General features: G+C 38.4%; 1 protein-coding gene and 1 long non-coding RNA gene across 3 annotated transcripts; both read right to left on the bottom strand.

The window, feature by feature from the left end:
* Positions 1-8006: 8006 nt before the first annotated feature.
* On the bottom strand, positions 8007-18156 carry LOC309477407. Of its 2 annotated transcripts, XR_014198625.1 has the most exons (3): positions 16862-18156; positions 11184-11305; positions 8007-8884 (listed from the first exon to the last, which is right to left on the bottom strand). It is a non-coding gene; the product is annotated as an uncharacterized lncRNA (long non-coding RNA). The 2 variants fall into 2 exon arrangements; XR_014198624.1 differs by having other exon boundaries at positions 8007-11305.
* Positions 18157-20219: 2063 nt separating this feature from the next.
* Positions 20220-25846, bottom strand: spry4 (sprouty homolog 4). The gene is made up of 2 exons (XM_082140664.1): positions 25647-25846; positions 20220-24231 (listed from the first exon to the last, which is right to left on the bottom strand). Exon 2 carries the CDS (start codon positions 24178-24180, stop codon positions 23245-23247), a length of 936 nt encoding a protein of 311 aa, XP_081996790.1. The 5' UTR covers positions 24181-24231; positions 25647-25846; the 3' UTR covers positions 20220-23244.
* Between the last annotated feature and the right edge of the window lie 1980 nt (positions 25847-27826).

Raw genomic sequence — 27826 nt, 5'->3', positions numbered from 1 at the left:
GAAAGATGTAGTAACACATGAGTAATTACTAATGGGTTACTAAGATCTTCACTTTAGAACTAATTATACATTATGCATTATTCAAGTTAATAATGAACCTGTATGTAGTAGTCCTCTGGGAGGTATGAAAAAATAGTAGTTATTGATTAGCTAAAAGTGAACTACCTCATTCTACTGAGCGCTATTATTTACTAATTCGTTATTCAGAGTTTCTTGATAGTTAATAGTAGTTACTAGAGTGTTAATAGTGCTTTACTCATTTGTTCCTGTGTAGTTATTCATTAATGACGGAACAGTATTCTAAAGTGTTACACTTTGGTTTGCTTAAATTGTTAGAAGTATATTGTATATGATTAAAGACCCAAGACTTAAACGTGAAGTGTCTGTTTTTTTCAATGTTAAGAATTTTATACAATCCCAGATTAATATGCCGTATTAAGAAATATATTTCAAATTTGATTCCCCTGAAAATGTAAAATCTGTCTGCCTGAGTACCGAACTGAAACTGAAAATAGTCATTATTTTTGCAATTTCCTTTGTTGCCAGTCAAGAGCGATTGCAGAAGCACTTCTAACACATGGCAAGTTGTTTGTGTATTTGGAGAGTTATGAAAGACAGCTCGAATCTTTCCTTGAAAAAAAAAAGAAGAAAAAAAAACGAACATGCCACAGAACGGCTCCATCCCAGTTTTAGAGGACAGAGACCGCCAACAGTTTCCTCTTCACTCTATAACAAACAGAGAGAGGCCGGGCCCCCGGGGCTTCCTGCATCCCACACACAGCCCGCAAATAAACACAATCACATTCTTTAAACCTTCAACTACTTCCCCTCCACATTTCTTCCCTCTCTTTCTTAGAAACACAGCTCGTCCAGCTACGTAACGTTTTCTCCGAACTGGAATGCTACATGCCTTTATCCAGCATCGAGATGACAAAAACATGGAGTGGAACATTTTAAGCTGTCCTGTAAATACATCTCATATTCGGCTCATATTCCCCGGCTGCATGGTCAGATGTTGAGAAACGGATTTGAGTGTACCGTTGTTACAATGTTTACTGTTATGGTAACACTTTGCAATAAGGTTAATTAGTTAGCTTTAATTAACTACCTTAGTTAACATGAACTAAGAATGAACAATACTTCTTCTGCATTTATTAATTTTAGTTAATATTAATTTCAACATTTACTATACATTGTTATTTGTTAACATTAGTTAATGCACTGTGAACTAACATGAACAAACTATGAACAGCTGTATTTTTATTAACTAACTTTAACAAAGATGAATAAATACTGTAACAAATGTATTGCTCATTGTTAATTCATGTTAGTTAATACATTAACTAATGTTAACTAATGAACCTTACTGTAAAGTGTTACCAGTGCTATTGTTATACATATTCTCCCATGCATTCATTTCACTCGAAAATCTTGATGTTTATGGATGGATGGATGGATGGATGGATGGATGGATGGATGGATGGATGGATGGATGGATGGATGGATGGATGGATGGATGGATGGATGGATGGATGGATGGATGGATGGATAGATAGATAGATAGATAGATAGATAGATAGATAGATAGATAGATAGATAGATAGATAGATAGATAGATAGATAGATAGATATTTGCTTATAAAGAAACCAATGTTACATTTCTCTTTAAACATGGTTTACAGGCCATTTGACTTCATTTAAAAGTCAAGGCTTTAAAGTTCAACACAATTTAAACACAAATCCAAACACAAACAAGTTATTTTGCAATAAAAAGTTATTTTATAAATGACCGTTCACTGGCCTAATTCCTGAATCATTGGCCAGCAGAAAGTAATATAACCTATAAATGTCCTGATCTGGCTTCAGCAACGGCTACACTTCAGCCAAATAATTATCGTCTATCTTCGTACTCCACCGCAAACTGCTTTGTTGAGTTATGACCCTGTTCTCCAGTTGAAAGCACAATCTTACTCCTCTGTGTAAAACAAAACCATGAAAGACCTCATTCACAGCAATAAATGAAACAACTGGAAGGTAAGGAATTTTGTTTACTTGTGGCAATAAAGAGAAAAACATGAGCATGCAAATAAATCCTTAAGAAATATCATGGAATTTGAATGATTTTAATGTTAACTGTCCCTGTTTTGTGTTGAGGGTGAGAAGAGTGTTTAGCAGTTTGGGGCGGCATTTACACCCTTATTTATTTGTAATAAAGTTTTCAAAAGTAATGAGTCTGGGGTTTAAGAAAGAAGTTTGTTTCCCTGCAGACATGTTGAATTCAAGAAAGCGCTTTTAGGACATTTTAAAGATAATTAGGGTATGAACAGATTCAGTAATAATATAATGACCATGTTTTTTTGTTGTTGTTGCCTGACACCAAAAAAGAATAAACACTGGTAACACTTTATTTTACAGTGTCCCTGTTACACATCTTACATGTAACAGTAAATTATGTATAATTACAAGCAACTAAACCTAAACCAAACCCTAACCCTAATTATGTAGTAAGTACATGTTGTTTATTAATATTACTCAGTACTTACATTTATAATTACAATTTAACAAGGACACATTAAAATGAAGCGTAACCGAAATAAATTCCCTTGTTACAGTGTAATTATACATTTAAGTACTGAATAATATTAATAAACTGCATGTATGTACCAGATACTGTATAGTACATCATTTACGCGTTACCCACGAGGGAAATGGATTAATAATCATACTAAATTATGTTTTTTTGAAAATGTAAAAATGCAGAACGTTTTGTGTGATGGGTAGATTTTGGGGTAGTGTTAATGTAAGGGGATTGCATATAAAGTTTATACAGTATAAAAACCATTATGCCTATGGAGAGTCCCCACAAAGATAGCGAAACCGAGTTTGTGTGTGTGTGTGTGATTAATCAACAACATTAATCTGAAGTTGAACCTGCCTCCTGATAGGTTTAATCTAACCCTCCGTTTAGTCCTGGATTAGATCTAGAGTCTCCAGGAAAACAGTTCATTAAACTCTGGACTAGACTAAGTGTATGGAATTCATGACAGAGAACGCAGATTTCTGTTAGTCTGGTTTAAAAGACCATTTTAGTCCAGGACTAGGCATAATCCCTGTTCCACATGTGGAATTTGTAATATGACAAGGTTTTACATTTTTGCTAAACTTGTCACATGCATAATGTTTCAGAGGAAACAGAAATTAGACAGCTGTGGTCATGCGACTTTACATCATGAATTGTCACATGAAATCAATACAGTGCACTTTTATTTATTGTTTACAGGTCTGTGTAATAAATTACACCAGTTTCAACTCATTTTAGACCCCTCAAACTCAAATGTAACCTGTGGAATTAAACTGGTTAATATTAAGATTTTCTTCCTGAGAGAGAGAGAGAGAGAGAGAGAGAGAGAGAGAGAGGGGCCCATTTTAGATGTCTGTAACTATGAACTTAGGTAAAAGATAAAAAATAAAAAAATAATTTGCTACAACATACTTATTGTGTTCATGCTGTATTGCAAAACACTGTTGCTGCTACTGAGGTGCGATACGAGTAAGGTTAGGACAGGTTTAGTGATATAGTTAGGTTTAAGGGTGGGTTAAGATGTAAGGGAAGTGTACTTATAGATGTAATTACAGAAATTGATCACAGATGGAATTACATCCCAGTATTTTTTAAATCCAAGTACAATGTAACATGCACACAATAAGAGCACTGCGTCAAATGATTCATTTAAATGCTATTACATATAGTTAAAGATTTAATGTAAAGTGGGTCCAAATACTCCACTGGTGTCACATATTAAGAGATATTAAAAATGTCATAAAGTCAGCAATATGTATACAATATATACAAAATATATACTCAGCTGTTGTGGTAATTTGACTTAGTTGTGCTATTCACATTCATTTTAGCTCTAAAATCTAGTCTATGTCAACAATTGTTCCAGTGGTGTATTATTTACTCTACGAGGAAATTTAGGAGAAACAGATGGGACAAAGTTAATGATTGCATAAAACATAAATAAAAACCCAATCAGAAAAGAAACCTCTGGGAGCGGCAAAGATGGAAATGATTCAATTTGTTTTCAGGAGAACTCTCTAGCCAAAGTGACAAATGCAAACCTCGCAGGTGCATATTATCTGCAAGCTTTGTCAAGTCAAACTTTATTTAAAGGGGTCCTATTATGCTTTTTCATTTTTTCAACTTTATTCAGTCTGTAATGTAAAAAAGATCTACAAAGTTATAAGCTTAAAGTCCACTCCAAAGGGAAATATTAATAACAGAATCCACTTTCAAAGAACTACAACGAACGGCTCTTGTGGAGTACAACACATTTTTTTCTTGGCTTTATGAAGTCATAATGTTACTCATTTAAATAATCCCGCACATGGAATTTGCAAAAAAGCGGACAAGGCCTGGTTGAGCTGCTGCTATGTCAAAGAGACGCTGTTTTTCCAACAACTCATTTGTTTGGCCTTCCTACGGCTGATGAACTTAGAGTGGGTAACATTTATTTCAAACACTGTTCCTGAACAATTATAATCCAAAGTTTATCTGTACACTGCTCATTTTATGGAGAACATCTTCCAGAACCACAACTACACACAAAAGCTTCTTCTGAAATGGAGCAGTTTTCACTTTATCAGGACAATCTGTTGTTTGTGGATCACAACTTGTAAGTATGCCTTATAATTTGTAGTTGCGTTTTCTATTAACAGATCCAATTATAAGTTTGATGTTGTTGCTACGCTCGCCTGCAAGCCAACATTAGTGTTGATAAAGTGTTAAAGCTTTTGTAAGCTCTCGCTTTTCTTAGGAAAATTAACCATGGTTTTGTGATCGATTAATGTTTGTTTTACCATAGTATTTTGACAAATATCATGATTAAATGGTGTAACATCGTATATAAAATGTTTAAGAATATAAAAAAAAAATGTCCTGTGAAATCCGTGCTTGCAAAGTCTGTGCATGCAAGGCCCGTGTCAGCTATTCTGGACGATCCTCTTGTTTTCTAACATTGTCAGGGTCTGAATCGATCTCAAATTGGTTTGGAATTGCCACCATCAATTCCAAAATATTTACACTAAAGCAAAACTCGCAATTATGGAGGGGCAGGACATTTCCCGAACACACTGGGCCAGCTAACCAATCACAGCACATTTCGTATTTCGGAAGGAGGAGGCTTCATTGAAATCGGAACTAAACAACGTGTTCGGGACAGACTGGGGAGTGAGGAGCTGTAATATAAAATATGTGAAAAATAATGAGTTTTTTGAACAATCAAGCATATTCTAGTACACCCCAAAAACAAAATCAAGACTTTGTAAAAGGGCATAATAGCCACAACTGACTGGCATTGAGATCGCTCTGTTTTTATACAGCAATGTGCTCAAATTAGCTTCTCAAAATCTGTAAATATTTACAATGCAACCTTTATTTAACACAAAGGCTTCCTTTATTTTACTGCTTCTGTCATCTTAATATTTTGACATATTATGTGTGCATGTTTTGTGTCTTCACATGCTGACATTTCTAGTCACATTTCCAGACATTTTTGTAGTATTTTGTACTTAGGCACTGGCAGGGAAAGCCCACCAGGCATGCAGTCGGCCACTGGGATCAAACAGTTCCAACAATCACTGCACAATTAGCAATCACGCTTAATGCACTCCCACTAATTTGGGCCAATCATCTGGTATTTCCACTTGATGCCCACATCCTTGTGCTTTCATCCACCCTTGGTGCATTTAGTCAGGTGAATGATTACAGTGCTTAACACCGCTCTCCTGGAAACAGCTATTTTCGGAAGCACTTCATCTGGCATGTGCTGACAGATGCCGTCACATTTTAATTCAGGTGTATAACACAAAAACAATGCAATGCACAGGATTTGGGGGTTGCGAGGGCGAGAAGAAAATAGCACATTTTGCGTTTACACTAATATTAATATTGTAATTTAGGGCACTGAATTTGCAGTCCGGGTTTACGCACCTGTCCACATCTGCACTAAGATGAGCGCTCTCCCCAGCGTGTCCCGTGAGCCTCTGCATCTCACTGAATGACTTTTTTCATCTTGATCTAGTTAACCTGCGACATGCCTCTTTTTTCTCTGGTGAAAAAAACATCCTGGATAAATATTTGAGCAGGCGGTGTGAGCGCTCAGTCCCGGCTCTCTCAGAGGCCCTTCCTGGCCCGTGTCAGCCAAGATTAATGTAGATTCACTAATGCACTGGGGTAGGAGGCTCACAAACACACACTTACACACACACACACACACACACACACACACACCACAGACACACGCTTTTTACCAGATCTCCTGTGCATAAAGTTTGTGGAAGGACTATGCACATGACTTAGGAAAATTAAAGATGGCCGTGGAGAAATCAGTTCACCTGATGTTTTGATATGTTAGGAAAGCAGAACGTGTTTCTAGTAAAATAACCAAATGATAAATGATAAATGAATGGACAGGAGAGAAAAAGGTGGAAGCGAGTTATTAGGAATGGATGCTCCTAAAATGGCTTCGCTAAGACACTTTAGCCTTCATGGCCTTCAAGAACTGTGAATTCCAACATAATGCCTGAAATATAGGCATTTTTTATATATAATAAATAATGCTAAAACTTTTGCAGATAAAGCAGTGTTTTCATACAGTTTGTTCAAAAGAACAAAATAGTTTCTTCTAGAGAAATTGTCACAGATTATCAATGAAAATGGAAGTTGCATCCACATGAGAGGCTTCTGTGGCTCTTTTTTTCAAGTAATTTGGTGCTTAGAGTGCGCAGATAAAATGCTCTCACGAACCTTGTGTTTGCAAGCAATCAGCAACAGTTTTTTTACATTTGGGAATGCATGTCAGACTAATTATTTTGATGACAATCTTTGTCTTCAGCATTTGAGATGCTATGCGAAGATATTGGTCAGCTGATATTTTCTTCACTGAGAGATTTATTCAGTCACATATACGTTTTGTTACCGAATAATTATTTTTCCATACTTAATAAGCGAGCTTTTTACGGAGATTTAATTGACATATTTCAGAGTCCATGTTATAGCTCTTATTGTGAGGAATTTATCCGTGCATATATTAACTTTTTTAAGAAGTTATGAACTCATAATGTTTAATAAAAAATGTATAACTAGACCTTCATGTGAAAACTTCTCTCTGGCGATGTACTTTAATCCTGCCCATGCAAGCTTGTGTTCATCTGCCTCCATTTTTGAGTGCAACACCCACATCTCAAAATCCAATCAACAGCTGATGCATAGAATTATGCTTAGGGTATGTTTACACGACAGCGATGTACTAAAAATGGAAATGTTGTTCCTCAGCATTTTTTGTGTATAGATGACAGCATTGTCAAAATGATCCCTGGAGCCGTAAAAACGCTGTATGCATGCCAGGCCAGTAGCTGGCGATGTCACTTTGTAAAGAAACACTATGCGCTGAACATGTAATACGTCACCATTTTTACAAATTTGTGTGTTTGTTGTTTAAATAGAGATTAGACTTACACTTTGAAACTCGTTTTTAAAAGTTTTCGTGTTTCCAGGCCCACAAAACGCCATAATGCCAAAACACATAAAAAGTTTTCCGTTGTTATTTGAAAATGGTGTCGTGTAAACTGCCCCTTAGTCCACACCCTACAGTTTCATCACAACTTTACGTATTTTTTTTTTTTTTTTTTTTGACGGCGCAGCTGAAGGAGAGGCAGAAAGTGAAGGAAAGGAGAGAGATGAATTGGATCAGGAAAGGACCACAAGCAAGGACTCACCCAAAGCGAGCACTGCCAAGAAGGCTATGGCTCTGAACCAGCACTTTTCATGCAATATCTAAAAAGCACATTTATATATGGTAATCAAAACATGGCTACAGTGTTGGTGAAGAAGCCGGTACCCAAAAAATTTAACACAGTTACTTGCACTGATAGTTCTCAAAAATATGTATTACATATTTATAACAAAGATAAAGGCTTAGGAAAGAAGGAGGCGGGAACCGGCAAACGATCAACGTAAAGTTTAATCACAAAATAAACAACAAAACGAAAGTAAAGCGGCAGTCCCTCAATCAAAACTCCATCCGGCCATCTTCCTAGCGTTATTCCCGCTCATTTGCAGGCTCCGCTTCACACACACATTTGATTTGGCACAGGTTTTACGCTGTTGTCACTTCCTTCCGGAGCTCCTCCGAGGGACACGAGACCGGTGTGGCGCGCAGGTGATGCGCATTAACACTCACGCCACCGGCTTTGCTCCGTTCTCACCGCCCTGCTTGACAGAATAATATAACTCCATCCATCCATTCTCCAAACCTCTTTATCCTCCGCAGGGTCGCAGGGAAGCTGGAGCCTATCCCAGCATTTCAGGGCACAGGAGGGTGACACCCTGAAGAAATGGCCAGTCCAAAAGAAAAAAAAATTATCAGTTTTCAATTTTATCATGCATTCTTATGGCATCATACCCCTGACTTTCAGCAACTCTAGCACCATGCACTTCTTTTTGAGCTCCAATAAAGGAAGGTGGAAGAGTTAAACAAAGGAATAAAGGTAAGACTCTGTTGCATATTGTTCTTTTTGAGTGCAGATTATGTAGCAACATAGTCATGTCATTGTTTAGCTGTCAAGTCGATGGAAAAGAGGGACGACTCTGAGAGAGATCTGAAGCCAAGCACCCACAATACTGTAGTAAAATGATTACAGTTAGACATTATATGGCTGGGCAAAGTCTACTCTGAGAGGGCAAACCGTGGGGCTGGACGAGCTGGAGGAAAGTGCCTGGCCACTGTTGTGAGGCTGGACAGAGGTGCCTTTGTCTGGAAGCATCCGTTGCTTAGCAGGTGCTTTCAGCTGCCCCGGGGGGCTCCTGTGCTCAGCCCTTCTGCTGGAGGGACGAAAGAAGGGTTAGCAAGTGGGTTAATGCACGTCTCTTTCAGCTTCCAGACAGAGCGAGAAAAGGAGAGAAAGTAAACAGCTCTCTGATAGCACCATGAAAATTGTTCGACATAGTTTTTTTTTGAAGAACGCTAAAGTACCTGCAAATACTGTACCATACAACCTAACTATGGTAATCACTCAGTAATTTGATGTTACCATCTGACCCCACAGTCAGAATGACTGGACAGAACTGTCAACCCATTCTGTTTTGCACAATAAAAGGTCATCACCTTCTCAATTAAAAAAGCTTGTGACTTCAACATTAAGAAATTTAGAAAGAAAGAGATGTGCATTTTTACCTAACATGTTGTAATGCATTGCAAGACTGTTTTCTAGGAATGGATCTCAAAAGCAAGAGTACCAGAACAAAAAGCCAACACTTCACACACACCTGGCTGATCTGCATTCTTGGGTTACAGACCTCACAGTGTTCCCTGTGATGCATTTTTACGGTTTTCAACAGATTCTTGTGGTGTTTGGGTTGTGTGAGTGTGTGTATGGTGCAATTTAAACACGACTCTTTTGTTTTACACTTTATAATCACTACTCCTTTGAGATCTACCCCAACATTTCTTGGTGTAATGTGTATATAGGCATCAGTTTGACATAAAACAATCTCATTAGCTTTGGGACTCTTGAATCAAACGAACTTCAGTTGAGTAATTGTTACACAAGCATATTCCATACCACAATGACATGCAGTGGAGATATATTTCAAGCTGTGGTCACCACTTAAATTTGGTTCCTGTTGCGGCATTCCTTTGAACGTCACTGTGGAAAAAGCTTACTCCATCATTACGGCTCAGAGCACAGAGGAATTCTCAACATTCAAAGCCGAGTTTAAATGAGAATGTGGAAGTGTTGTGTGACATTGCAAAAAACTCTAATTCCTGGATGTTAAAAACCTCATCTATATCCTATGTTTTCCCACAGCTGTTCCGAAAGTCTTGGTAGAGTCTTCAAGGGGTCATAACATGAGAAATCATATTTTCCTGAATCGACTGAAAGGAACGATTATATATACTATGAAAACGCTTTACATTTCAGAACTTCCTCCTCTGTCCAAAATGAGCATTTATGGAAACTAAGCTGCAAAAATCTCATTACAAACGTCAACAACTTACATATTAGAACATATCAACAAATGATTGTCTGCATTTATAAACTAATAACAACAACTGGGCGATTAGAAACCCATCCTGTCACAAAAGAGTACGATTATAATGAAACAGAGGAAAAAGTACCACTTCAAGGCCACTGGTCAAATATGTCATAAGACTGTCCAAGATAATGAAAAGGAAAACGTAAAAAAAAAATCTACTTTAAACTGCGTGTGCCATGTGCTTATAAACGTATTGTTGTTTTTGTATTAATGCTTCAAAAACCCTTTTCAACTAAAGTTCACATACATCATGACTTATTCATGCATGTACCATATGAAATTTTTAAATATGAAACTAGCCTTTCCATGGCATAAAAAGGTCAAAATATATGATATTTTAAGAGACTAACGGATCTTGACAAACAGTCATAGCCATTAAAGCCTTAAAGAATAAAAAAAAAGAATAAAAGAGAAATGAAGAGAAAAAAGCGGAATAAAAAATACAATTCCGTATATAAATCCTTTTTTTTTTCTTTTTTTTTCTCATTTTACAAGGTACAATGATTCTAAATGGCTTGGAGGCAAAAATAATGAATGTTCAAACTTGGCAGCTTGTGTATTTTTAGCCTGTCATATATCATGACATTTGTTGTATCATGCATCAGGAAGCCAATGTGTGACAAAAAAGGATGTTTGTAAAAGTAAGACCGATCGCACCCGGTGTTTGCTCAAGTGTGGTAATCCATAGCTCAGTTTGCTGAAAGTCAAAGTTCGTCCTTCTTATCATTGCCAGGACTTCAGCTCCTTTAGCACATGAGAGACAGGCATGAAACAGGCCACCAAAACATTCCCGGGTCTGGGTTCGAGGAGCTTTTTACTTTTAATCAGATTGGCCTAATGCCTACAGGTCGCCCACGCAGCTTGAGCAGAGGAGACAATTGATACATATGCTTGTCCCTTTCCCCCTCCTCCTCTCCGGAGTGTGACAACAAAGCGTCTTTGTAACCTCAAGGAAGGGACACAGTGGACCTTTATCTGTATGTCTAGTGCATCCAAAAAAAGAAAAACCCGCAAAACCTTTGTTTAGTTGCCTTCCTGTGAGGTCATACATATTACATAAGGGCTTGCTTCCTGTTGCACTGACCTGGTGATTTTAGGCCAGACGTTGGATGGTGTTTCTCGGCAGTGGCCCATGTCTGACAACCTTTTGTTGTGACGTCCTGTGGCCACATCCGGTAAAGAGCACATTCAGTCACATCTTTTTCCCTAGAGACAAAAAGAGTTCAAGGACTAGTTCACTCGCAAATGAAAATTCACTCTTATGTGTTGTAAACCTATGACGTTTTTCTGTTGAACACAAAAGCAGACATTTTCAAGACTGTTTTACATGCTCTTTCAGTGCAATTACAATGAAAGTAAAAAAAAGATACAAAGGCAATTCAATGAAATCAAAGCAAGGTGTGTGCCTTTTAAACTGTTGCAAATTAGAGGTCATTGAATTCAGAATGAATGAGAAGGTAAATGCAACAAGTAGCTGATTTGGTACACAAGAGCGTACCATGTGTCCCACTCCCACAAAGTAAATTAACAAGAGAAAGACAGAATGAATACAACAACAATTTGAATACAGTAATTAAAATATGGTTAGAATCATCTAACATATTATCTAGGAGCATAAATGAGAAAAACATCCAAGCCTTACTTGAAGGAAAAACACATGCAACATACTGACCATTTCATATCAAGACAGCCAGTCAATGTTACAACAGTAATTCATGAACTCTTGCCTAACTACAATGTCTCTTGCACCTAAAACAATTTTCCAGGCAGGCTTGCGCTCACATCCTCAGCATTGCCCTGTTGCCTCATAAGTGTGGCAAGCTAACCAATTACATTAGCTTACATACAAAAGCCCCAACCTTCAAATCTCTGTTCTATAGAGTGCCCAACTCAATTGTCTTTGGTCAGCCAATGTTGGACTGTTAGAATGTTAGTCTTTCACATTGCCTCTTGAATAATCCTTTAATTGAAGAAGACTAGGAAACTGGTCTTTTGCATTAGCTTTAGAGCTCTCTTCTTACTACAAAGTCTCTTGCATCACATTATCCTAAATGGCAAAATTACTATCGCACTTCCTTGCATACTTTACAAATGGGGTTATGTGGCTCACTTTCATTTTGAATGACACTTTGTATGGCTGTCTCTTTCCACAGTGCCCTTCAAGGTCACAAAAATGCCCTGAATGTGCAATGCTGTGGGTCCCCAGGACCAGGATTGAAAACCACTGTATTACCACATTCTATAGCAGGGTTTCTTAACTCAGGCCCTTGATGTCCACTGTCCTGCAGAGTTTGAAATAAAAAATACAACTGCGTTAAAACTTCTTTGTCAAAGATAACACAGTAAAGTTGCATTCATTTTTGGTCCATTGTGGTCCTTGATTTTAGAAAATCTCCAACCCTAATCAAACACACCTGAACAAGCTCTCTCTCTCTCTCTCTAAATATCTCTTGAAATATTTTCTTACTACAATTCATTTTGCATACAAACGCACGACGTCACCATTTCCCTGCTATATACAGCCAAATGAGCACAATGCACTGACCAATTGTGCCACTAGAGATGGCCTTTCTGAAAAAGATCAGAGAACACTGTGAGGTCTTAAACCTTCGGTTTTTAAAACTGGGCTACTAAGTGCAACCTCAAATATCTCAAAGGAAAAGTAGCCCAAATGCTACAGAATGACTACCTTAATGGCCAGCATAAACTAAATTCTTGAACTCAATGTCTCTTGCAACCTAAAATTGCCAGGTGAAGCTCCATCTCAATCACGCTCTGCTGAATACTGCGTTATAAGTACTGCATACTGCCGTGCAACACCTTATAAGTTCCTTCCACAAACTGTTTGTGCCACTCAAGCAGCAATCTTAAATCTTTATTACAAAACACTATAGGGAAAAGCCAACTTAAAATGGTAGATTTTAGAATGAGGCTACTTACACCCAAAGTCTTGCTCGATGTAAGATTAGTACATGCTACAGAGTGCACACCTGTTTTTGTTTGTTTTTGTTTTGCATAAGCTGTTGAGCTTTTCTTACCACAATGTCTCTTACATCCTAAAACCATTCTCCAGGTGGGGCTCCATTTCTGCTTTGCATGACTGATTACACTACTGGAGACGCCTTTATTGAAACTAACCAAAACCAGAAATCATTCACAAGTCCCAACCTCATAGAAAGAACAACACACAGGCTATATAAGTCTGCACTTTGATTAAAAATGGCCAGCCAATGTTAGACCTTTTTTTTGCATCAGCTCTTGAACTCTCTTCTAATTTAAGATTGAACTCCACAAAAAGTATTTTTGTCTCTCCACTTGCGGAGTAACAACTCACATACTCAGCATTGCCCTGCTGCTTAGCATCTTTCAAGCACTGCGCACTGACAGTGTGCGTCACCAGAGCTGCTATCGACACCACAGGATAAAGGTGAGGCTTAGGCGAGTCTCAAACTCAAAACCTCACAACCACAATATAGCATCCATATTATTTTATGTGAATGTTTTAAATCTTTATCATAAAATATATGTAACAGATTCAAGCTAGTAAGAGCTGTGTGACTCCCCTGGCCTCAAAGATGCATGCTAGCGACTTATGTTAGCGGCTGCGGTATTTGGCATCCTTGTTAGCGTGCCCGCCTCCAATGCCAGAGACGCCGCTTTGAATCCCGCTCAGAGAAGGTTGAGTAGGACCAGTTATATGTGGTGCCGTGACCCGCATGGGAGTGGGTTTTAGGGGAGTGAGCATAACGGAAGTCAGCTAGTAAGAGCTGTGCGGGTAAACCTCACTCCCCTGGCCTCAAGAGGCACGCTAGAGACAGCAGTCTTTGTTAGCATGCGCGCCTCGCATGCAGGAGATGATGGTTCGAATCCCGCTCGGAGCGAGTCGACTAGGATCATCATCTTAATTTCTGCTAACTCTTTATTGTGATGGTCCTCCAACAGGTATTCTACTGACTGTAAGTAACTTTACAAGTACCTCAACATACTCTAACCCTAAACCTACCAGTCTACCAATACTCTACTAACACTCTAATGAGAGTTAATAGACATGTAGGTGCAACGTTACTTATAGTCAACAGAATGTGTTAAAGGGACCATCAAAATAAAGTGAAATTCAAGTTCATCCCATTAATAGTCCCCTTTTACTTTTTGTGTATGTGTTTTGGCTTTACGTCTGTGTTGCAATACAGTGGCCCCAAAAAGTATTTTTACACTTAGATAAAAGCCACATTGACAAAAGATAGCAAAATATCAGACCTTTATGAAGGAAAGATAGCACAGATACACTTTTAATTGAAGCTTGTTAGGTTTAAATTTTAGTAGTAGAAAAACAGATTTACTACTCAAAAAGAATATTTGGACACTTTCAGGTAATAAAATGTTAGCGGAACATGCCATGTGAACTCTGACAAAAATTACTCAGAAAAGTACAATTATAAAGTTACAGTATCTGGTAGATAATGTCTAGCAGCAATTGTTTGCAGATGCCAATATTTTTTGAAAGCACTGTATATTATTGTATCTAACATTATTAGCATTCATTGTCATATTTAAAGTAAGTTAAAAGATCTCTGACAAGTTATTTAAAAAAAAAATGTTTTATTATTTTTATTTTATTTTATTAAAGTCAGCATGAGAAGTTGTGATAGTCTTATCATCCCTATTGTGACGTATATATCCGAGTGAAATGGCTTCTCAAGCAAGAAAAAAACTGCAGCCCTCGCACAAGTAAGCATGTCATTGGAGAAAAGATGTTTCTGCAAGAGGGAGGTGAAGTTTTTTGATTAAATCATTTATAATAAACATCGCAATAACCATTTTGATTTCATGGTGACTTTAACACTTTTTCCTATCCTTAAAACTCACTTTCTTTATAACTATAATGAAGTAAAAAAAAGCAAGGGTCGAGGACTTGTTGAGCGGGGTGCAGCTGTCTTCGGTCTGAGCGCCATGCATGTATGAAATGTCTCTGCGGTCGTGTCGGTCTGTACACTAGAGGAAGTGTTTGGCTTTTGACAATGAGCTCCCAAGGAATGCACCACTGCCGAGGCCAAGTGGGCGTGTTGTACTTCTGATAGCGAAAGCCAAGTTTGGTTGGCTCTGTCCCCTCCGGCGCCTGTGGGGGGGCTGCTGCGCTCAGTGGAGGGGCTGTTTTTCACACAGCTCGCAGATAAGCAAGCCCTGTGTGTGTGTGTGTGTGTGTGTGCACGTGTGTATGCTTGCAACAGTACTTGAAGCATGAAAATCTGCAAACTGTAAAACAAAGACAGATTACAGATCATGTTAACACATAATACAATGTTTCTAAATACATGCATTCTTATTTTGCTTGTTGCTTTCTGTTCCTGTTGTCCAGCGACAAAAGAGAAGGCTTTAGGAGAAAAGATATTTCATAAAGCAAATTTATGGGGGAAATGTAAATGAGTATTTGTAAGACAACCCTGCTATGCATTTTACAACTCTGCATTTGGAGCACTGAAAATCCATTGGGGTTGGGTGTTAGCACAGACCAGGCCACTGATACAGACCGGCAATAAATGGTGATAAGAAGTGCTTTCCGGAGCAGCAGTAGAGAGGGGAAATGATGCAAGACAGTAGCCCTTTGTTTTTAAAAGTTGCTCGCTTGGGTCTGTGCCATGGAGTTTGCAAAATTAGTGTTGCGAGCCGATTGGAGCTGAAAGATTGGGCCAATTCTCAGGGCCATCTCTGTGTCTGGCTTTCCTTATTTCTCACTTTTCCTCACCTCAGATTGACATTAAAACAAGTTAAAAAAAATTAAAAAATAAACAGACTAAGATTTCATTTATTTGTTATATATTTATTATATTATTATTATTAATAATATATTATTATATAGTTATTCCATTTACATTTCTTGGCAAAAAAAAATACAAAAAATAAAATCTATAAAATGCATTTTCTTCAAACAATAAAATATGAATGAGATCCAGCATGATGATTTAATTGTCAATTGTTTTAACCTTTTAAAAACAGCAAATGCTGCTCTGTATCTGTGAGTATAAGAGAAGATATTTGTAATTGATTCATAAATAATTAATACATTTTATAATTTTTTATTTGTTTATTCTAGTTTATTTTATAGGCTATTTCAATAATGTTATAAATAGTTCACTATTTAATAACACCATTTTGTAACAAGACTAGCCTTTAGAGGAGATTTTTGGGATTTTTTCTTATACAACTGAGACTATGAGGCTACTTGTTGACTGAACACATCAGACTGGTCTATTTAGCTGTAGTTGTAGGCTATCTAGTAGAGACTTTCTGACTAAACCTAAACTAAGAAGCTTAAACCACTACTTAAGCATTCAAGTATTTAAATTCCACACATTGAGTATTTCTTGTTGGTTATAATAGACTTAAAGAGCATTTAATCATGATGACATTTTATGTAACATTTCTTATTACAGAAAGTTATTAGTAACTATATAATAGTAGCTATATAATTAAATATATAAAATACATTTTTTGCGGATTTTAAGCATAATGCGTAGGAATGGCTAAAACCACTCAGAAATCCTTAGCAATAGCCCTGTCTAGAATGACTCTAATTTTCAAAGACTCTTTTTAGGAATTCTTTGCTGTGCATTAATCAGATTGTTTCTATCTGTGCCAGGTAACATTTTGAAATATCCTGCCCTTGATGTTCCCATCATTCCCCAGCTTCAATTCCAGCAGATTTGTACACACACACACACACACACACACATGAACCAGAGGAAGTTCCATGAACAGTCTTACCTCCCAATTCCCCCCTGCCTTGCAAATCACTGAGCTTCACTCTTGTTTGCCTCTCTGGTGCATTGCATTCATATCCGAGCCTGGTGAGGGAGGGGTGTGTGTGTGGGGTGGGGGGGGGGGGGGGTAATAACTAGGAGGAAGGGGATGAGAATAAGAATGAAAATGAGAGGGGAGGGCATGAGTACAGCACCAGATGTGCTCAGGAGTTTTGCAATATGTCATTCGCAAGAGGACGTTTTCTTGAACCAAGACACCGTGGATGAGTTCACTTCGGAAATGCACATGCAAACCAGGCTCTCAACGCAGACTCAATTGTACAAAATGACTGGACATGTGACTTAGCGAGAGCAGATGCCAGATAGAGCTGCTAGGAGAAAGTTCAGGTCTTTGATGCATGCACTGAGTTGGTTTAAAAAGGTTACTTAGCGATGTCTGTAGATGTAGTGACCAATTTGGGTAACACTTTATTTCGATAGTCCACTTTAGACATTCTACAAACTATAAGTAACTCTGCAGCTACATGTCAACTAACTGTCATTAGAGTATTAGTAGACTGTCTGCTTAATATCTGCTAACACTTTATTTTGTTGGTCCCCCAACAGACATTCTACTGACTATTAGTAACTTGGCCAACTAAAAGTCAACTTATTCTCCTAATCCAACCCTAACACCTAACCATAACCTAACAGTCTACTGAATGTCTACTACAGTCTACTAATACTCTAATGAGAGTTAAGGCCAATTTATACTTCTGCGTCGGGTGCGCGTAGAAGGTACGGCGTAGCATACGCATTGACGTGTACCATACGTCGTACCCTTTGCCGTACCCTGACGCGCACCTCCTCAAAAATGTAACTACGCGTCGCGGCGACGCGGACCGCAAGATCTGTGTTTGGTCGGCTGGATAGCATCGCGTTTCCTCCAACGCATTTCCGTAATGATCTTCTGCACTCTGCACCGTCCGCCCGCCATTTTTTAATTTCCGAAGATCAGTGAAGAGCCATGGAAATAGACCAAGTGACCGAGAGATTGCTTGAAGAAGTGCGGAAATACAGCCATCTGTATGACTCCTTCAGTCGCCATTGCTCGTAGAAACCTAAACTCAAAACAGCCGCGAGGAATGTAAACACAGTGGAACATTAAAACCCACCCGCGCCAACTAGCGTTTCGGCGGTGTATCTGCAGAGCAACACAGACATTCGCAGAAGTATAAATGCTCACGACGGCGTCGCCTACGTGCGTAGCCTACGACGTACACTACGGCGTACACTCGACGCAGAAGTATAAATTGGCCTTTAGTTGACATGTAGTTAAAAAGTTACAGTTAGTGGAATGTCTAAAGTGGACTATCGAAATAAAGTGTAACCCAAATGGGTGTTTCTTTTGCTCTTAAACCTACTACCTCTAACCCTAAGTATTAAACGTTTTGTAACCCACCCTTCAAAAATGACATGAATGACACATTAAATGATGTGAGTTGTTGAGGAGAGGTGTGCTATTAATCTTCTGAACAGTGAACAGATTAACGATTTACAAATGGTGGGCAATTAAATGATGTTTAATTAATAAAGTTCGGGTGGAGCACGTTCAGAGAATCAGTCGGGGGTAAGGAGGCCTATATATAAATAGCCGACTCACCCCTGTCCCATGACAGTGTTCCAGCATCTCTCCTCCACCCAAACTCCTCACTCTCAACTGTTCCTATCCCAGCCAGGGATGGGGGGAGTACTCTGGGCTCGCAGCCCTCGCCCCAGACAGCAGGCCAAATACGCATACTCTTAACTCTATTCGATTATATGTAAGTGTGAACTAGTGAAATGGGATGATTAAAAATCCTGTAGACCCACAATGAATGAGGGACCCAAGCCATATCTAGACATCAGAATGTCATAAGCTACGTTTATGCCATTAAATAATCCATTAGTAATCAGATTGATGGCTCAATTGGAATGATAAGGCTTCATGTAAACACCTCAATCGATCATATTAAGCTCAGTCTGAATTAAATTTTTATCGGATTGGAAAGGGTGGTGTAGACCTGAAATAATCTGGTCAATAGGAAAAAAATATAATACAAAAATACCTTGTGCACATGCAGTGATTTTTACGTCTCACAAACATCCATGTTTATTTACATCTTACGAACTGGTCAGTGAAGGAGACTACATTTATTTACTAAATATTTGCTTAAAAAGCTCTTCTTGTCACATGTGTCAGCTTTCTTTTTAGATGTCATTGAGGCAAAAACAACAATAGTTCTGCAGTGAAGACATATTTTGTGGGCAAACCCAGAAGTTGGCATCCCCCTGGTTCCCTCAACAAAAACCCAATAGGATTTTTTCATTGGCTTTTAGATTATTGCAGAAAATAAGCTCTGTGACCAACAAAAATTTTCGATTCTTACACGTTTTGTTCATCATGATAATCTTCACAAATTAAATTTGAATTCTAAATACCATCACCAGAAGTACAAATCTAAACTTGCATGACTTCAACATCACCATCATTAAGCATTATTTAATTAAAAACCTTTTTCCCTGAATGTTTGAGTTAGAATAGTTTGCAAGAGCACGACTATAAACACGAGTAGGTGAGTTGACCTGTTCGGCGTGATGACGTTTTATGTTCCCGACAACCTCTGTAGTCCCATTTAGCCACATGCTAGCAACCACCTTTTACAAGACAAAAGCTTTAAAAAATCACCAGGGGGTGTTACTGATGTTGTAGAATTAAACTATTTTGAGCTTTTGTTCACCACAAATCTTATTTCAGGCCATTCAGGACTAAGGAAATGCTAAAATGCTAATTTGTTTCTGGGTTTTGGCTTACAAAATGGCGTAATCCCTGCAGCACTCTATTTTACTCACGGTAGCTGCGGTGACAGTGCACATATGCTGAAGTTTCATGTGTAATGCAAATGTAAACGAATATGTGAATTGAAGTTCAGGGTTCATTTAAACAGGACTTTCATAAGCTGAAACTGGACTGGATTCATTCCGATTAAAAAATACTAGTGCATGTAAACACACCTATAGAGACATGGAGGTGATCTCTGTTGGCCTGGACCAATATGATACCACCTAGAAGCTTCCCAGAATAACCTAGAACACCCTAGTTATTACCCAGAAACCTCAGCAACTGTATAGCAACCCATAAACCTAGATAATGTGATTCCATTATGTTTTAACTCAAAATAACATATCTGCCCTTTAGCATCCCATATTCATGACATTTTCCGTTATGGAGAACTATTCAGCTGCATATAAACACTGTACAATTATCTGCAGTCCCAGGAAAATGATTTCATACAAAGCTGAACCACCCTCATGTCTTCATCGTGTAATAAAATGATTTCAACTCACTATTTCATGTCCATTTATTTGGAAAGTAGCCAGCTGATCACTGGATTTATATTGCAATAATAACAGTTTAATTGTGCTTTATTTCGTTAACTAAAAAGTAGTTTTTTATCATTTGAATTTGACCCACTTAACAAATGAAAGTCAAGATTACAACTTGTTGTAAAATAACATTGTTTTAAATGATCACGTTTTCCAATAGCATGTTCTGTATGAATGCAGGGACACTGAAGACACGACACAAAGAGTTTTATATTTAACAATATATATTTTCCGATTTCAATGTACATTCCGTTTTGACATAAGCTTTTATTCACAAACAAAAGTAGGCATCTAAATAAATACTATATAAAATAGAACTTCAAAATAAATATATCTATAAAGGGACATTTTCATATGTGTGAGAGATTTTTTTTCTTTTTGCTTTTTTAAACAAAAAAGCACATTGCTCTTTTCTTTAATCCTCAACATTAACAATGAAGCCAAAAAAAAAAAAAAAAAAAATGCAGAGAAGTACAAGCACAGTTTGGAAGGCAGCTTAAAGTGGGTTAAAAAGAATAGGTTTCTAGTGGCCAAGAAACTGTACCACAAAAAGACATAGCGTACTGATGGAAATATCTCAGCAATGGGTTGATAGAAGGAAGATCGTTCAATTACGCGTAGGCCAGATTATTATGTGAACAACCATAAAGTTTCTCTGTAGTCAAGAGAAATGTGAAAGATGAGTTGGGGCAAAAACCGAATAGGATGGAATGTAATGTTACTTGAGAGTGATCCCCGTTCCTCCCAGTTCACGCACAGCAGCTGTATATGTCAATCAAGCACTGAAGATGTTGCACCATTTTAGGAGGAAGGAGGAAAAACAAAATGCTTGGCCACATGAAAAAAAAAAAAAAAAACTTTACTTTGAGCATGATGAAATGCTGTTCCTTCGGTGAATACAATTAAATCTACAGTTTCAGGGGCACTGAGGAACCGGGAATTAGCCTTGCCTCTCTCGTGCTAATGAGGCATGGCTAGCATTAACAGAGGTATTTTTATTGCCTGGAACACTTTTCTAAATCAAGTGCTTGTAATTGAAATACCTAAAACACCCTACCTTCTATGCCACAGCCACATAATCTTAACCCCCACCCGCCCCCAGCCCTCCCAAAAATATAATAATTCATTTATATACTTTTGTACTGAATTGTAATTAAATTGTACCATGCAATTTCTCAGGACATTTGAAACATATTTTAAGATAGCTAGTTTCTTGAGACTATTTACAAGAACGTGTAACCTGCATAGGTCAAAATCTAAGATATCTATGGTACATTTGCAACTCTTCTCTATGCAAGCTTCTCCATTCAGAACTACTCTGGCACTTATCCACGGCTTAGATTGCAAACTTATACTTAAACACTAGCCTTATACATTCAAGACTAAGAACAGTAGTGTATTTCTGCCTTTCTGATTTGTGCAACAAGTACAAACGTTGGAGTATGTGGGACTAAATGAGCGAGGTCTCAGTTCGGTATAAATGCGTGAACCGTGGGTTTGTGTTGAGCAGGCAGAAAACATTCCCTCGTGCTCCAAGACTCTAGGAATCCTGGGAAGTAGAGCATCGTACCTTTAAGAGCTTACTGTCGCACTAATTGGCTAGAGTACAACAATGCATGCTCACTTGAAAACAAACAATTAGAATTATAAAATGGTCAACGCAAACTCCATGGTGCACTCCTTTGGCAAAATCTCTATACTCTACATATAACAAAAATATATGCGGAGAAAGCAGTTCGATACTAGGGCACATTGATAGAGCGTTGTGTTTGGTGGTGGTATGGTGCGTAGTAAACTAGAGGAACTTTTCCAACTACAGTGAAACACTTTGTACATGTTACTGTACATAATACTGTGCTTTTGCCTTATTATAATGGTGATACAATTGGCATGTTTAGTTTATTAGCGGCAGAGCAGTATAAGCTAACTTTATAGCTTCTCCTTTTCCCGTAACTACTGGCCCTATATTTCTCATAGCTTATGAACGCTTGGTGTCTGAATTGCTGTTTTGTTGACTTTTTTCCCCCCAAACAATTCCACTGCCCATTTCCTTAACTCTAGTCACCAAACTAGTTCCAAGCTGAATTCACACGCTGTACGTAATTCAGATGAACTGATGATCCCTGAGGTCATTGTCTACAACAAATTGAACCGCTTACATTTGGAAGAATCATTATGGAAGTTCATGTATGCTATGGCATGTCATCAAAGGGACTACTTATGAAAGCTATTTCACCTATTTGCCGTCAAAAACAAACAATATGTCCCCACAGAAGATAGAAACATCCTGCCACGTGGTTATGGGTGGTCACCAATGTCTTTCGCAATAGTACACATTGCATTTAGGGACATCAAGGGAACTTAGAATCCTTCAATGAAACGAAATTACCTCCTATGTTTGCATTTCAAACAACAGAAGAAATAAAGCTCTATAACAAGCTTGTAAATGCACTGTGCACAGAGATGAAGTCTGGTTATTTTGATTGTGACATGTTATCAGCTTGGAATTCGCTGCAACCTTTCCACAGTGCCAGATCCGGAGAGGGATTGCCAAAGTATAGAGTGTTCTTGAATGGGTGATATTTACTTTGACTTTTCAAAGCCACCCAAAGAGAAAATAAACATCAGAGAAGAGATCGGAATCTTTCAAAAAAGAGGTTTTGCTAAAATGCAGCATTCTGTGTTAGCAAGTTCTTTTACTAGGGGCTGAAATGGCAAATACTTTGATCCCGCAGCCATTGTGAGAACCCCAGGAAAAGAAAATGCAGGCCTCTCCTCTGTAGTACTGTATAAACAAGTAAAATAATGGTTTGTGCCCGTTGGTCAGTCAAACACTGCTACTGATTTACGCCAGAATACCTTGAGCGTGAGGATAGTGCGTGAACCTTAAGTACCATGATTTTGGGAAGTACACCACTACTGGAGAGGGTCCTGCAAACTTTGCTCATGAGTCTTTTTGTACTCTCCATTTCCGGCACACCATCACGAGGCCTGTTTTTCCAGCTGACAGGCCTTGACCTCCGCCACCTTGCAGGACTGGGTGCTTTTGCAGCGGCAGCCTGGGCGGCTGATGCCATCGTAGCACTTCTGCGAAAGCTTGGCGCAACCAGTGGCGGGCAAATAACACATCAGGCAGGGCAGCACCAGTGAAACGGCTGCCATGAAGGACCATCGTGCGCAACAGTTCGAGTGCGAGCAGGAGCATGGCTTGTCGGCACAGGAGCCTTCCTCGTCCTCATCAGTGCAGTGGTAGAAGACGCCCTTGACTAGACACATGCAAGTGACAGAGTCCACTAGGTTCTGCGCTGAGCACAAGCAGTCTTGGTTGCAAACCCAACAAGAGGGCAAGGCCCGAGGCAATGTGCACTCTGTACATCGGCATTTGCCACACTTCTCACACAATAGCACATGCTTCTTCTCAACTGGCAAGGCCGTCACTGCCTTCAGGTTCTGAGTCTTGGAGCTCATCACCTTGGGTTGCTCTGCACCAAGAGTCCTGCCATGGCCATTGCCAGTAGTGTATGGATCCACAACAGGGGGGGGAGCCGCATGGTCCAGCAGCCGTTGGTCGGAGGAGGTGCTGCTGGAGCTGCTGATGGAGCTGGGCCTACCGCTGAATGAAATCCACGGATGTGTGGTGGCATCTGGGACCTCGCAGCGGGACAGATGAGGATGGTGTGGGGCTCCCAGCAGGACTTCCTGCCCCCTCGTGCTTGCCTTGTGGCTTGGTGGCTGTTGTGAGATCACAGCAGGGGTGTCAATGTAGTCATTCTCCAAATGTAAAGATTTCATTTGGTCAATGGGGTAGATAGTTAATGGGTGCTGGAGCCGTCCATAGGGAACTCGGCTGTCCAGCAAAGGCTGCACCATGATGGAGGAGGAGACTCCAGGAATGTGGTGAGGAACCCTTGACTCCATCTGTAGGTTATGTTCCTCATATACCAGAGATCAGGTCAGCATTTAGCACTCCTGCAAAGATAACAGCACAGCTTAGTACTGAAAAGCACCCTCATAGGATTCTATTCTATTCACACTTTTTCTTTTTTTTCTTTTCTTGCCAATAACAAAGATTGGTTTGTGTGTTGGAAACACCTACATCTAAAATAAAGTTTGCATCTGCATAACAGAGCAAATTGGAGCTTGAAAATGGCATGTGCAAAATAATTAGGGTTAACTGTAACTCGTAATTATAAGTAAAAAAATAAAAAGAGAGAGTGCATAAACCTTCACATCAACAATCAGATTTATTTGTATCAGTTTAGAGTACAAGCCCGCACTAGTATTCTGAAGGGAGGGGTTTATTCAGAATAAACCAAAAACAAGTTAAGAAAACCACACACTGGCTAAATTAGGATTTACAGCTTTTTCTGAAACGATTAAGTTACAAATCACTACAAGTTGATGAAGTCAACCCGGGATTCATTATGATTAATTTGACGTTATTATACTCAAGAGTGTAAGGGTTAAAATCCTCTCTTCAACGCAGCTGCACGGTTGAAACAGTTAATCCAGGGAAATATTTTCGTTGGACGGTCCTGTAAAATGTTACACAGCCTATTTGTCTCTATATATTTGTCACAGCGCTGAAGATAACTGTATATGATTTGGGGGAAAAATCAACCTGTTGCAGGATTTTTGCGTGAGCTATCTAATATATTGAAGTAGCACAGACTGGATACGTTGCGAATTAAGGGCTTCTGTGCTTCTCTTAAGCAATCTTGTACTACCCTATCGTGTCGTCTATTAAAACGACAGTTTACTGGCGTGCCTCAATTACAGTTTAAAACAAAGTCTACATTCAAACGGCGTTTTTAATACAGACTTTTACACATTTACTAGAATATAAAAACGTCTGTCTCTGACTAATCTCCATTAAGTCTTTTACTCATTAAAACAGTGTTAATATCGAATGCGCGAGCTGCAGTGAAGCGTCACGCGATGATATTCGACAGAACGCGAACGAACGAGCTGCTCGCGCGAGCAAATGGCACAGAATCGTGATACGCAACACGAAATCCTGTTGTTTCTCCGATCAAATGAAACGACGTCGCCTATACGGTTAACCTCGAATCCTCACCTGTTTTACGCGTCCATTTCATTCTTAAATCGCATACGATCCTGTCGTGGTTAGTGTCCGTAGTTAAATATTTACACAAGGCACATATACCTACAATGCGTTGCTAAAGAACGGCTGTATCGGCGCTTTGTGATAAACCAGCAAAATGACTCGATTCGAAACAAGAATATGAAACTCCGTGTTTTAGCGTTGTCTTTGACATTTGTATTATAATATTACAAAAATATAAAGTACATGGCATTCATATATATATATATATATATATATATATAGGCTATATATATATTAAACTAAACGAAAAACTCACTTGTATTAGGAAACAGATCATTTCTTCTCAGATGAACAGATTATTGCGATATATTCCAACAATAGATAGATCCAAACGAAGCCACGAAGGAAAAAAATCCGGACGACTATCCGTGCGATGTGCACTGCAGTAGGCTAAGGACACAGTCTTCTTCTCCATACGATGTTGCAACTACATGAGGGAAATGGCTTTTTATGAATGGGAGGGTAAGAAATGTACTGCGCAGATGCTTTGACAGATTTTTTTGTGAATGGGAGGGCATTACGACTCGGGGGTTACACTTTTATGAATGGGAGAGCTCCGGATTTTACTGCGCATGCGCCATTTCAAGATTTCATGAATGGAAGAATGGGGGCTTTTCGTCACAAGGGCAATGCCAAAGCGGATTACATGAAGAAGGCGGCCACAACTGCTTTAATTCATGTTTTCTATACATTGCCTTATGTGTGTCTTCTTAAGGTCCTGACCTGCTATGGTATGGAAGTATTATTATTCTCTTTTAACGAAATTTAAGGCAACATAGGCTACTGGACAATTTGAAGTGCGGTGTTCATCTGTTATTGTTTGATATGACGCACTGGGAATGTAAAATGTTGGATAGTTAGATAACGTTTTAGTCCAAAACACTTCGAGTTTCGTCACCACGGGTTAATTTGTAAGCCTCGAGTGCACTTTATCCTCCTTTTTTTTTTTTTTTTTTTTTGGGATAATCAGAAAACAGGGTAGGAACAATCGGCATTGCTCAAAATTAAGAATACAAAAATTGAGAGAGAGAGAGTTTAATCAGTCCCATTTTGATTTCCTATTTGATTGAACTCGCGCACTGGAGTAGCAAAAACACGTTTATGACGCAGCAGCATGAGGTCATGCAGGATCAACAAAAGAACAGGATGTTGTCGATTTGTAACGATCCCACAAGCAGGAAATGTGTGTGGATTTCCTTTTTAACACCCGCCTGTCTACCCTTCCCCCCACGGATAATTCTCAGCTTGTGGCTTGACTAATGCTGTCAAATGTTAATGGGCAGCTTCCACATTAGCACACATTTCCATGACAACATCTGCTTTCATATTAAAAATACAATCAGATTTTTTGATGTGCTAAATTTAGGAGAGAAAGGTTTTCATTATTATTATTATAGCTTTGTTAGGTATTTTTTTATTTTTTTAAAATACTGTGCTAAAATGGTATATCCCTCTTAGAAAATAGAAAAAAGAAAGCACTTTCAATATTGATTAGATGGAACCTTAGGGAGAGAGAAAGAGCTAAATATAGTGCAAACACTCTCTTTGAACACAGTGTTTTCCATTTGGTGCAAACGACCACAAACTGAGAACAGGATTATCAAATGGGGCAATTTAACATCTCCAATACACAATGGGTTATATAGCATACCATACCATACCATGGAAAATCCTTCTGCTAAATGTCAAATAAATCTAATGACACATCATGATTATTACTATTTTTTATTATTTATGTTCTGCCAAATGTCATAAAAATCGAATGATGAATCATTGATAATTTATATAATTATTTACATTCTGCCAAATGTCATATTTCTAATGATGAATAATTGATTATTTATTTATTTATTTACGTTCTGCCAAATGTAATATAAATCTAATGATGAATAATTGATTGTTTATTTATTTATTTACGTTCTGCCAAATGTCTCATTTCTAATAATGAATAATTGATTATTTATTTATTTATTTACATTCTGCCAAATGTCATATACATCTAATGATAACTCACTAATGAATGGTTCATTCATTCATTCATTCATTCATTCATTCATTCATTCATTCATTCACCATGCAGTCTATTTTTTATCACCCAATCTATTTAGCTTTTCTGACTTTAAAGAGTTAGTTCACCCAAAAATGTAAATTCTGTCAGTAATTACTCACCCTCATGTTGTTCCAACCCTGTAAGACTTTTGTTCATCTTCGGAACACAAATTAAGATATTTTGATGAAATCTGAGAGCTGTCTCACTCCTCCATAGGCTGCTAGGTAACTGATATCTGCCAGCACAGAAAAGTTAGTAAAGACATTGTTACAATAGTCCAAGTGACTGCAGTGACTCAACCTTAAGTTTATCAAGCGATGAGAATACTTTTTGTGCGCAAAAACAAACAAAAATAACAACTTTATGCAACTATTAATTTTCTTCTG

This window comes from Leuciscus leuciscus (assembly GCF_965113295.1).
Source record: "Leuciscus leuciscus genome assembly, chromosome: 16".
In the NCBI taxonomy this organism is placed as follows: Eukaryota; Metazoa; Chordata; class Actinopteri; order Cypriniformes; family Leuciscidae; genus Leuciscus; species Leuciscus leuciscus.
The sequence above is the reverse complement of the archived record's forward strand: the minus strand, read 5'-3'. Positions and strand labels throughout refer to the sequence as shown.

Excerpts from the sequence above, each read along its gene's own strand:
- spry4 (XM_082140664.1), bottom strand. The coding sequence starts at position 24,180 with ATGGAGTCAAGGGTTCCTCACCACATTCCTGGAGTCTCCTCCTCCATC.